At 47.3% G+C, this 13094-nt stretch overlaps 2 protein-coding genes across 2 annotated transcripts in view; one reads left to right on the top strand and one right to left on the bottom strand.

Moving 5' to 3' along the window:
- The first annotated feature begins 2838 nt into the window (after positions 1-2838).
- Positions 2839-6621, top strand: S100B (S100 calcium binding protein B). Its single transcript, XM_059475961.1, is given in 4 exon segments — positions 2839-2890; positions 2893-2942; positions 3704-3856; positions 4321-6621. Coding segments are annotated over 4 exon segments (396 nt in total). The 3' UTR covers positions 4462-6621.
- Positions 6622-10975: 4354 nt separating this feature from the next.
- The window catches only part of DIP2A (disco interacting protein 2 homolog A), a 79075-nt gene continuing 76956 nt past the window's right edge, over positions 10976-13094 (bottom strand). Inside the window, exon 38 of the mRNA XM_059475712.1 lies at positions 10976-12971. Within this exon, the coding sequence (XP_059331695.1) occupies positions 12719-12971 (253 nt within the window). The 3' untranslated portion in view covers positions 10976-12718. The remainder of the gene's footprint in view (positions 12972-13094) is intronic.

Below are 13094 nucleotides of genomic sequence, written 5' to 3' on the forward strand. Positions count from 1 at the left end.
AATGAGGTTAATTAAAGTATCCACTTGTCTATGGGTGCCAAAATCTTAAGATAATTTATGGTAATATTTACCTAAGGGGAGTGTGATGGAGGATGAACACCTTGGTTTTATTTTTATGTCTCTAAACAGGAGACCTGCACCAGACATTTTTACTAATTGCCACATTCCTGTTGCTTAGGCATTGTTTTCATCCATGTTTTTCTGTGTCTGAACCTGAGCTGGATTCAGACAGCTTGCAATTCATCTTTGAATTGCAAGCTTGATTCACCTCTGGCTGCTGTGTTGTTTAGGTGCTAGGGAACCTGCTCCCTGCAAAGCTGCTGTGTGTGCTGGCACTGAGAGTGCAGCCCTGCAGAGGCACAGGCAGTTTCTTCCCCCTCCCACCCAAATTCCTCTGCTTTCATGACTTTTTTTGTCCCAGTTCAATGACCGCTGGCATTTGTCTCATGGTCTGGCAGAGCCTGGCGCCACACACACCCGAGAGACAAAGAAATAAGCTGTCTTTTCTCCTGGAATGAGGAGCCCACATTGTGAGGGAGACAGGCAGAGGGCTCAAGTGTTTTGCTCAGCCTTGGGCACTGAAAAATGCCCTTGCTTCTTTAAACATATCAGCCCAAAGCTCTGACCCTGAGGAAAGGAGCCCCAAGGCTGCACCCGCCTGTTCGAAGATCAGAACATGAATTTTAAAATAACAGAAGCAGCTCTTTGGGCAGCACTGGAAGCACAGCTCACAGCCCCACACTCATATCCAGACCTCCTGGATTGTCACAGGCTGGGTTAGGGATGATCCAGGCCAAGAGAGCAGTCTTTGCAAAGGATATGAGCCCGGACAAGGATCAGGAAAGTCTCTTGGAGCTGCTCATTAGCAGAGGCAGAAGAGGGTCAAGGTTTCTTGTGTTCACATCTGATCCTGCTGCTCCTTCCCATCCTATCAGGACATCATTCCAGATCATTACCTGTAAAATACAGGAGTCAGAATGATTTGGGGTGAAATGGACAGCAAAAACCACCAGGAAAGAGAATTTCAAGACTCTTCATGTTTTGATCTGTCAAATGCAAGGTTTTCTGTTCCATTTTAAGGAAAAGTCACTTTCCAGAATGACATCAGAATATGGTTTAAGGAGATGGGCTAGGACCTTGTCTCTGACTAGAAAAGGTTTGCTTTAATGCATTTCTTGGCTGAGGACTGAGCTAGAGATCTACCAGATCAAATTGCTACCAACAGACAAATGCTGTCTCTTTCCTGCTGACAGAGAGCCCCATTTATAGCCAGCTCTTACAGGGATGCAAGTCCTCTTGGAAAAAATCAAATAGTGCAAAATTGCTGACAAACTACCTCCACACTAGAAACTACCTAAAAGCATCCCTGCTGTCCCTGCTAGTCCCACCAGAGAACAGATAACTGCAAACTGTAGTTTTCAATGCCCTAAATGCAAGAATTTCAGTGGTCAGGCAAATATTTAGAGTCAACATACTCAACCTGAATGCCAGGGAAATTATTTTTCCCCAAACCAGTGTTTGAGCCTGTTACAAAAACTTTCATGAGGTAATGTAAGGAAATTATCAATGTAGATGGGGTTTTTCTTACACCAGTATGTGAAAAATTTTTTAAAATAACATGGTCAGTGGTATATCTGTAGATTTGGGAACACAGGAACTTGCCAAACTGCTAGGGAATATGTTTGTCCAGCAACAGGGTTTAGATAAAAGTGCATTTAATGCCAGTTCATGGTGGCCACTGGGGTTGGCAGGAGACATGTGAATAAGTTTTATATCAAGACCCCATTTAAAAAGAAATAATTTAAGTTTGAGATAACTTTTCAAAGTTTCTAAAAAGAAAAGATATTTTTTCCAGTGTGAATCAGTGTATGTACAATAACTCATCTTTTTTCCTGAATTTTGCATGTTGATTTACACTTCCCTTCTCAGAATTGGTTCAAAATATTTGCAGTTTCACTTGTCTCTGGTGTTAGGCAGATATTTCTTGAACAGTTCAACATTTCTTGAACAATACACAGAAAAAAGTATAAATCTTATGCTCACACTGACTGCAAAATGTATTTTCATTGATGCTTTCACTCCCATGGTATAAATGGTTTCGCACAAGCAGCAATGGTTTAATTTTGTTGGGTGGTATGTTTGGTGAAGCTGAGTGAATTGAAATAACCTTATTGTCTCTGTCTGGCCTGACTCTACAATCTTAAAACAGTAGAAAGCAGAAAAAGTGTGTTCAATATTAACAGCGTGCAGTAAACAGAGTGAAAAGATCAGACATACAAGGAATTGCTATTTTTGCATACTCACTGTTCAGAGCAGAACAGCAGCTTTAAAGAAAGCATTCACATCTTTGAATTGCAAGCTTGATTCACAGAATATTCTGTGAATCAAATGAACAGAGAGTAGGAACTCTGAAAAATATGAACAAATAAATGGCACCATAAGAGATTTATTTGCAATGTGTAACAGCTGAGTCTAGGGATGATCTCCGTTTACTGCAATACATTTTGAAACGGGATAAATCCCTACGTACTTATAAAATTGGCAGACTGTAACTGTAGTAGAAGCAGGTAGAAAGGAAAACAAGTGAAACCAGCGAAGCAGGCGGTGTTTCCCTGTCCCAAGGGCGGTTTCCAAGGGCTCCCGTGTGCGCTGGGTTCGCTCCCCGCGGGCGGCTCTGCGGAGCGGGCACAGCGCCCGGCCCGGACACCCCGCCCCGGCCCCGCGGCCATAAGAGGGCAGCGATCCCCGCCGGGGTGCCTGGCCACGCCGCATCGCCGAGCCACAGCCCCGCCGGCAGCACGGAGGTGAGAGCGGCCGGGGGATGGCTCTGCCCGGGGGATGGTGGGTGCTGTCAGGGCAGAATCACCGCTCCGCATCGCCTCTGCTCTGGAGACTCCTCAGCCTTGCGGACGGGCTGCAGGCAGGGCTGCTGCATGGAAAGGGTATTTTTGTTAGGATGTTTTCTGCCGTGTCTGGTAACAGTCTTTCCGTTCGCGTACTGAGTGCTGAGCGGGGGAGGACATCAGCTGCGGGATCAGATTCAGTAGCTTGTGGTGGAGAAACAGGAGCCAGGTGGCAGGGCAGGAGACATTTACCGATGGGATATGAACAAAGTGAGCGCCGGGCAATAAGGCTTCTTTATTTTCCCAGCCTTTGGGCTGGCAGCTCTCCCTCTCAACCAAGGATTTTAGAGTCTCTTTGGTTTGTCCGTTTGTGAAGTCTGCGGGGAATGCTGCAATCTGAATTATTATCATATCCCATGAAGGTCTCCAGACCAAGTGTGGGAGAGGGAGGTTCGGGAGGCGCTCATTTTGACCTGCTGGCGCTCATCAAAACCGGTTCGTACCGGGCTCCACTGACTGCTGGGCTGGAGACAGGGCTGCAGGCAGAGGCACAGCCGAGGGGACCTGTGACACCAGGGACAGCAAAACCTTGCTGAAGCTCCGGAGCTGACCCCATGCCTGCCCCTCTCCTCATCCTGTGGCTCTGCTGTCTTTGAGAGCCCCTGGCAGCAGAGTTTTGGTCTCTCATGACCTTCCCCCAAAGCCAGAGCTGCTGCCAGCGCCTCCCAGCAGAATGCCCTGAACGCAGGTCCGACCTTGCTGATCCATGGGCGGAGCCCGGGGTGGCCATGCTTCCCAATCAATGGGAATTGCTGCAGCTTTGCCCAGGCTGGTGCTCCCACCATCCCCTCTGACCTCAGGGCCGCGCCACGACCATGTCTGAGCTGGAGAAGGCGATGATCGCCATCATCGAGGCCTTCCACCAGTACTCCGGGAAGGAGGGAGACAAGCACAAGCTGAAGAAATCCGAGCTGAAGGAGCTCATCAACAACGAGCTGAGCCACTTCCTCGGGGTAAGCACTGCCCTCCCGGCAGCCTGGCTGGGCTCAGGGGCCATCCAACAGCCCTGCACTCCCCCAGCTCTGTCACCCATGGGAAGCCAGTATAGGTGAAGAGGTTTATTTACACACCAGGACATTAAATCCTTTGTCCCAGCTCCACAGAGCAGCAGGATGAGGGGAACAGCCTATATGGCAGACTGGGATGTGGGTTGGATACTAGGCAAATGACCTTCCCTGACAGAGGGGGACAGCCTTGCCCCAGGGGGCTCAAATGTCTCTTTCCAGCAGCACAGCTGTGGCTGCAATTCCCCAGGGCACAGGACAGTGCCCCACCAGCCTGGGAACAGCCACAAGACCTTTGGGATGTGTCTGAGCACAGATTCAGCCATGAGAGTACTTGGGAAATGGGGCCATGTTACTGTCTGGGCCTTGCTGTGGTCCTCCCCAGCTTTGGCTGCCTGTTTCTATCCCCTCAGGAAATCAAAGACCAGGAGACTGTGGACAAAGTCATGGAGGCACTGGACGGCGATGGGGATGCAGAGTGTGACTTCCAGGAGTTTGTGGCCTTCATTGCAATGGTCACTACTGCTTGCCACGAGTTCTTTGAGGAGGAGTGAACTGGGGGGAAGCAGGTGAGCCCCTTCTGCTCATGCTGGAGAGAGGCAAGGCAGCATTGCTCCTCCAGGAAAAGGACTGGCTGTCATTACAGACACCTTAGAATTCAGCTTGTGCTAGACTTAAGCAGCTTATTAAAAGTGCTGTGGCTTTGTGAAAAAGAAACACTTGTGTGGCTCAGGAGAGGCTGTTGGCTGGTGCCCACTGGGCTGGGTGCAGTGAGAGTGCCTTGCCTCAAGCTCCTTCCCTGCTGTTTTAAATCAGGAATGTGCATGGGGCTAGAAGCAGAGTGATGCTGTGATCCAAGCTTGCTTGTGAAGGAAAAAAGGAAATTCAAGGGTTGAAGGAAGAGGTGATGCAGAGGGGCTGGATTTGGAATCTTGCTGCTGAGCCCACTGGCCTGAACAGAAGGCTCCCAGTGATTCCTGTGGGCTCTGGGCATGGCATTAGAAACCAGCTCCTGTCCTATCACAGGTGCTCAGCAGAGCCCAGCCATTTCTTGGTACATTGAGACACCCTTGGCTTGCCAGGCAAAGTGTAACAATCTAAAAGCATAACCATCTGACAGCTCAGGCTTTCACTTGTTGATCAATCCTGCTTTAGCAGCTGGCAGAACTGGAAGCAGCAGCATATGAGGCTCCTGCACTGGGGTCAGCTCCTGGCCTGGGATTTGCCTTGACAAGGTGTCCAGGCTCAGTCAGAAGGGAAGTGGCAGTGGCCCAGTGTGACCACAGACCAGGCACAGCCTGCTGAGTGTGTGGAAATGACAAGGAATAAAACGTTGGTTTGGCCTCTGGTGAGAAACGTGTCCTTTTGTGCCAGGCTGCTCTGCACTGAGAGAGAAAGGCTGGGGAATCAGGCCTGAAGCACTGCTACAGCTCATGCCCTGGGGTTCTAGTTGGGCACTGACCCCTCTTCCCTTCCCTGGTGTCATTGTGACTGGCCAGACAACCTCCACTGGCACCAGCACTGAGTTCCAGCTGGCTGCCCACACTGCCAGCTGTACCTGCCAGGACACAGGAACACAGGGGCTCTCTGCAGGATGTCACTGCTGCTACTGGGGACATCCAGGGGCTTGCAGTGCTGAGCCCTTGCAAAGCCTCAGCTAAACCCAGAACAACCTCCCAAAGCCTGAGCTTCTGCCTTTCCAGTCTGCACCTGCCATCCAGCTCAGCAACACCCATGAGCTGGACCTTCCTGCAGCTCCAGCAGTGACAGATTCACAGCAAAGATGCTCTCAGATGCTACTGGTTTTACCTCATTCCACAAATGATAATGGTTTTATGCACAAAATGACACCTTTGGACAGGGACCATCTTGCTGTTCTCATCAGCCTCCCCCAGGTTTTGCAAGGGCATGCTCAGGCAGAGCCAGGCCCAGAAGAAGATGCCATTGTCTGCAGTGCTTTTAAACACAAAACACATTTTGCAGGATCAGTTCTTGTTTGTTTCCTCAATCTACTGTCAGTACAAATGGTTTCTCTAAGTACCTCACCTCTCTTGCTTTTTCAAACAAAACACTTCTTTTAAAGATTACAACTTAAATTACTTCCATAAACAAGGATCTAAGTAAAAGCAGGTGGTTTGGTCAGGAACCCATGAAAGTCTGGGTTAAAAAATGCAGATGACATGAAAAAACCTCTCAGGGCTCCTTTCCAAGATGGAATGCCCTGTAAGCACAGTGTTCTGCACACTGTGAGCTGAGTGTGGGCCCAGCAGTCTGACCCATTGCTGCACCTCAAAGAAGTGTTTGCATTGAGATTGGTGTCAGAAAAAGGAACCACTTGGGAGTAATGCTGGTGCAGCACATCATTTTGTCTAGATAAAAGTTAATCCAAACACCCTACCTCCCATAAGCCACATTGCAAGAGGGACAGGAAGAGTTCTTTTTGCAATTTTTTTACAGGCTTTCCAAAATGCTGCAGCTGTTAGAAGTGACAGAACTTTAAAAAAATGAATGGTTTTATTAAATTTTGTTTTAATTAATCAGAACCAGTATATTAATTATAAGCAGTACATTAGTCTTGTATCATTTAAAGCCAGCATTTAGCAAAGTTGTCTAAAGTTACTTTTATGGGAACACAGCTTGGGAAAATTTCTGACACATTAAGTTTTGATAAACTAAGTCTGATATGCTTCAATGAACAAGGCCTGGGAGATAAAGATGTATTGTTGAAGCTGGACATCTGGAATGCAGAATTTAGGGACTACAAGGACATTTTGGAGAAACCAGTAGAGACTAACAAAGACTGTGTCTGTGTGTTGAAAAGTCCTTACTGGAGAAAACAGATACTAAAACCCCTAAAAATATGGACTGATTAGCATGAACAGTGAGGAATCAATAACTAATAGAGGACTGTATACTAAGAAATGAAATATAATTATGCAATTTAGAACCAATGAACATTAATTTGTTTGCTAAAAATGTAGCAATAGGTGGAAAAGTTCTGTATCTGTGCCTGTGTAGAGGCTGGAATTTTGTCAGCCATTTACAAACCCTGGCCAGGAATAAAGAACTGCCTCACTCTCCAGCACTACAAAGACACTATTAGAGGACATGAAGAACACATTTTTGTCCTTGCACATTTTTCTGTATGAGACATCTATCCAATCTTCAGTCCTTGCAAGGCTACAATGTGCATGGTGGTACTTTGAGCTGAAAAGGACTGTGCAGAGAGCACTGTGCTTCTTGAAGGTTTTTAAAGAGAGGGGGCTTCCCCTTGAATGTGGTTCAAATGCAAGTTTCCAAAAGTTTAGACAGCATTTCACAAGTTTCAGGGGCAAATTCAGGGCAAGCTTGTTGTCCTGGCACAGTTCTCTGAGCCGGGCGCAGCGTCCCGGCTGTGAAAGCGCGGCTGCCACTGGCCTGCCAGCTGAATTCCCAGTCCTAAGCTGGCAGTCTTGAGGGTGAAGTTAAACAAGAGCTACTTGTGCTGCTACCTGTTCCTCTTCCAGCCCCTCTGTGGGAACACCTGTGCCTACCTTGAGGCTCTGAAATCCAGAGAATACAATGGTAGAGGCAGCAGAGAAGGGAAGGACAGAGTGCACCGGTGAGTTTGATGTGGTTTATGTGCAGCAAGGGGAAGGTGCAGCCCTGCACTGGCTTTTACTTCTAGAGCCTTTTTCTATGAGAGCAACTGCTGGACTTTGCAATGAAGATGTAAGAGTGAAAAAAGTGATGGCAAGTCTGTCTGGGAAAGGAGATACAGAGCATTGTGTGCAGTTTAAATGCTGTTAATAAAAGAAGGAGGTACTTTGACAACATCTTCTGTCTTGACACTTCCATCTCTCTGTGACCTCTAGCTGCTTGGACACAGTAACATTGAAAGTATGTGAAAGTGACTGTGCTGTGAATATCGGTTTGCACAGGAAGAGGGTAGGTTGGCAAATGCCTTCTGTCCTGGCACATCAGTCAGTCAGAACTGCAGCTGGAAAAGCTTTACTCTAATGATGGACTCAGCCACTTTGAGAGAACATGCTGATGCTATATATATAATTTAGGAGGAAAATGTTCATCACCAGTGTGTTTTGTCCAGCTTACAGACTGCAAAGGAACTATAAAGGCCAGCAGTGGCTTTTTGTTGTAGAACTTTTCCTTTGCGAGCAGCTGCTGGACATTTTGAAGGAGTCTGGGATCTGTGAGAGATAGAGTGCAAGATGGCACACAGATCTTGAGGGAAAGTGCATATCTCCATGGAGCTGGATGCAGCTCAGTGGGTGTGAGTTACATGTTGAGCAGCTGGTGGCACAGAAAACGTTCTAAAAGGAAGAGGTTGGGCTGCAATTGCCTTTTCTTTTGCAGCCTATGAACTGCACAGCCAACACGACCACACGATGGCGCTGTTGACTCACAAAACAAGGACACACACCGAGCTCGAAACCACCCGCAGGACAGAGCCGAGTCAGAAACGTCCCTGCTCTCAAATCAGCTCTGTCAGGACAAAAGGGTTTGGCTGATCTTCCCGTTCCAAGTACAAACTCTTCTTTGCAGCACATTCAAATGGCAACATGAACTCCTCTGCCCTAACAAGCCTTTTCACTCTCACAGAGTCCGGTAACAAACTTGAAAACATCTGCCAAAACCAGGGCTCATGAAAGTGTCAGTGGAGAAAGCTCTTTGCTGCCTACAATTTCAACTGCCCCCATCATACTACAAACACATCCCTGCTATAACCCCTTTTCTTCTCAGCCCTGGGTACCATCCTAAGCCTTCAGTCTCACAGAGTCAGGATCCAAATGGGATGGCACCAGGGACTGCTCACACACTAAAGCTACAACGACAAAAACTCAACAGCTTGGCATCTGCATTCCCACTGACTGTTCAACAGCTCTAACTCAGAGAACTTGAGAAAAGCCTTTAAATTCACTGAGACCACCCAAAGTGCCCATTCAAATTTGCTTTCTTTGCCAAAGAGAGGAACTAGAAACCCATCTCAAAAGAAATGGCATCCTCTGCTCCAAAATCCAAAACATCCAGGGACTGATCCCCTACAAAGGTGTCAGGTATGTTACTGTTACTGGGCATTACCTGCATGGGGCACAAGATATGCTGTACACCAACACTCAGTGTAGCTGCTTACCTTGTCCAAAAGAAGTGTGCTGGCACAATTTCAAGAAGGCTGACTCTGAGAAGTGGAAACCACATGCCAAATTGAATCTTTCAAGAGGGAGACCACCTTTCAAAGATGGATACTGACTCCATGATTGCACAGATTGAGTCAGTGCTTCCAAACAAAACATACCAGGAGAGAAAGTTGCTGCCACCCTTGAGCTGCACAATGCAGCTTCTTAGCTGCACCTAAACACTGGGGCTATTTGCTTTCCTTCCATGAGAAAGCACTGCCATTCTCCTTCAGGAACTTACCAAGCAGAAGCTGCATACCACATCCAGCACTGTGTCCAACAATGGCTCCTACTCAGAAATGTCTTGCTGGGCTATACCATGCCCTTAGCTTCTCACTGCTACACAGCCCTGTGTTCTGCCTCTCTTGTCATCTCAATCTAACTGGAAACACTTCTAGCACGGCAGCACCATCTGGGTGAAGAGAAGGAGACATGAAACACACGTTTTTATCCTGGCACATTTTTGTGTGAGACTTCTATTGGGATCTTTAATCCTTATGAAGCTGCACTGTGCACAGTGGTCCTTTGGGCTGAGAATGTCTGTGCAGAGCGCTGATCCCTGTGGCCTCAGTGCCTACTGACACTTTCTGTGTTGGTTATTTCAAGCTGCTGGACATGCTGGTGCCACTGATGACACACAGAGTGTGCACGAGTGTTGGGGGCTTCTTGCACCTGCTGGGTATGGGCTCCATCCTCCTCCCTGAGGGGCACAGGTGCTGACAGTGCTGGGTGCCAGACTGTGCAACCATCCCCCCCAAATGACCTCCTGGCTATCCTATCCCATCTGGCACAGTGGAGACTGCAGCAACCTTCCTGTGGCTGGCCCTGAGCCCCCCCACTACAGCCTGAGCTATGCTGGGCAAGGTGAGGGGATCACCTGGGCAGCTAGTGAGTAATGGTGTCCTTTGGCTTTACTGCTGCACAGTGGGCTCTTCCCATGGCCCTGCCTGCTCCCTGAGCCCACCTCTGCTGCCCTGCTCCTTGTGCTGGGGGGGTCTCAGCAGCTGGCAGGGTCACTGCTGTCTCCTGTGTTTGTATCCCGGGTAAAGTGTACTATCCTTGCTTTGGCTGGAGATGCCATGCCATGCCATGCTATCCTATTCCATTCCATCTCATCCCAAATTAACTCCCCTGGCTGCCAGTGACATGTTCACCTCCTGAGCTGTTTTCCAGGGCATCCTTGGTCCCTGAGCGAGGCCTATGAGTATGGCCCTCACCTCCCCAACCCTTCTCACACCCAACACCCCCTCTCATTCTCATCTTCCCTTCCCAGGGGACACAGGGGCCCATGGGATTCCTGGCCTGCAGAGAGAACCTTCTTTACCCTGACAGCTCTGGAGAATTCAGTAGCACAGCCTGATGAAGTTGCTGGAGGGCATCAACCCAGTGCTGCAGTTTGTGCTTTTCCTTTTCAGCCAGTGCTTCCTCCCTGGCAGTCATCAGCCCGGATCTGGCTTCAGGCCTTTCTGTCCAGCTGGTGCCTTCTGCAATGTCTCCAAGGGGATCAACTTCAGTGGATGTCTGGCTGCAAACCAACAGGGCCAGGGCCAGTCTGTGCCTGCAGCTGGAGCCCAGAGGCCTGGAAAGGCTCAGCCATGCATGGAGCAGCTGCTTTGCTGCAGCATGGCAGTGACATCCTGCCAGCCCTGCCCTGCCAGCCCCATGGCAGAGATGTCATACCTGACACAGTGGTGACAGCAGTGCAGCTTGGCAGAGGAAACACAGGAAATTCAGGAGCATCCAGGCTTTACAACTGCTTTACCTGCAAAGCAATTGCAGTGAGGTTTTGCAGAAAAAGCTCTTAATGCATTAAACTGTCTGATATATCAGTGACAACTGTGCTAAGCCAAGGTTTTGACCTAACAGCTTAAGTTTCAACATTCATCAAATCAGATTTGCAAGAGCTGTTCTGAAATGTTTAATAAGCTTTTTGTTTTAAGATTTACTTTACAAGGCAACTTGTATCACTTTCATCAGTATCTCAATACAAAAGTCTTACAATGCTTTGTTTGCTAAAAAGCTACAACATGGAACTGGGGGTTAGGGAGTTGTCTCCTTTTGCCAGCTGTTTTGGGAGGAGGGCTGTCCCACAGCCTGCTGCTGCTGGAGGCTGCTGGACTCAAACAATAAGTTACACAAGTTCTGTACATAATTACAGTCCGAGTATGCAGCTGCATTATACACCACAGGTAAACACCACCAGGGCCCATAACTACTATAAAGGAGAGCTTTTTCTTGAAGATTTCAGAGTTTATTTGACCATGGATACATCTAATCTATCAGGGGACTGACATCCATCTTTCTTAGGCACTGATCCAGGCAGAATTGCCTTGCAGAAAAAACTGGCTCTTTTGCAAACTTGTGCATTATTAAAAAATTTTTTATGCAGCTCTCAAGTCTTTAACAATTTTACAAAAATAATTATTTGCTAGTCTTGTGCCTACCTTCAAACACAGAATTACTTGAATAACTTCATGTTCTCTTTCTGCATTAGGTTCACTGCAGTATTAGAGCAGGCAGAAACTTCAGAATCTTAATTAGTCCAACTGTGACCCAACCAACGGGATATTTTAGCCTGAACAAAAGAGTTTAAATAAACAAACACAGTTTGTACCACAACAGCTCAAGCTAACTAACACTGAATGAGTTTTCCATGGTGGGGAAAAAAAAAAAGTTACTATTTCAAGTTTTAGCACAGAATATTCAGGGAAAACATTTTGTAAGCCTATGCTTTGTAAACATTTATACAAATCATTCAGAGTGGCTTTGGAATGGATTTTCAAATCCTTGGCATTGTGCAGGTCAGGAATTAACAGCTCACACTATGAAAACAAGCAACTTTGACATGGAGTTAGAAGAGCAAGAGCACTGAAGGCTCCTGCATCAAGTACTTAAAACTGGGTATTACTTTGTATTTTATTATAAAGTTTATAGCATTACAGAGTCCAGCATGGCACCATAAGTAACCTTGTTACAGCATTTGTTTTTGCTTGGTACAAAAAAGCTGATCAGCAGCATAACTGTTACACTGAATCCAGGACTGGAAGGGGTTGGCTTCTTCTGAACAGGGATGAGTCAGTGTTTTAAAATAAAAAGGCTGCATTTTTAAATCTCAAATATGTGCAAAATGCCTTTCAGTAGAGAATGTGGCAGAGGTGTGTGCAATGTTGAAGGATATGCCCCAACCCCAATACTGCCCATATACTGCAGTCACGTGGAGGGTGAACTCTGGATGGTTACTCACGACTTTGGGCGCTGTTTCCAGGAGTCCTCCTCACAGCTGGTGCTCTCTCCCCACCCCACTCTGTGTCCTTTTATGCAGTGCATCAAGTACTGACATTCATAATTATTCGCTCCCCTCTGCCCCCCCTTCTAAAATAAAATTGGTCCATGATAGTTCTAACAAGCTTCCTTCAGGAATTCCAGTAAACTCTCCATCCTAAGACAGCTGTGACTGTTACAATGGGTTTATGAAAGCAAATGCAGTCTGGGAGATGAAGGGCTGCACGTAAAGAGAAGTATCTCCATTTTCCTAGGGTCTTCAACAGCTTGTAAAAACAAGAGCATGGATTCCAATGTTATTATGAGGAAAGCCCCTTGGATTTTGGTGCTTTAGCCTTGATGTTATTTGCTGTTTTCACATGTTGTAGGCAACATAAATAGGATCCAACTGATCAGCCAAAAATCCATCTCTCAAGTGCATCCGTTGTTTCTCGCCGCGGGAGTTGATGGGAATGACCCCGGGATCCACGATGACCACGACACCAACAATGAGATAATGCTCTTCCAGGACCACGTTGGTCACCAGTGCCACCAGGTCCAGTGCTTCCTGCTCTGAGCCTTCCAGCTCCACCACCACCACCAGCAAGTTTGTCCACGTAAACACAGCACTGTTGGCACGACACACTTGTTAATGGGGAGGAAAAACTCCTAGACAATTTACTAAAAGAGATTTTTAAAAAAGACAAGGCCTCCCAAAGCTTACAACTAAACCTGAATGCTTTGAGGCTGGA

This window comes from Ammospiza nelsoni, chromosome 7, assembly GCF_027579445.1.
Source record: "Ammospiza nelsoni isolate bAmmNel1 chromosome 7, bAmmNel1.pri, whole genome shotgun sequence".
Classification (NCBI taxonomy): Eukaryota; Metazoa; Chordata; class Aves; order Passeriformes; family Passerellidae; genus Ammospiza; species Ammospiza nelsoni.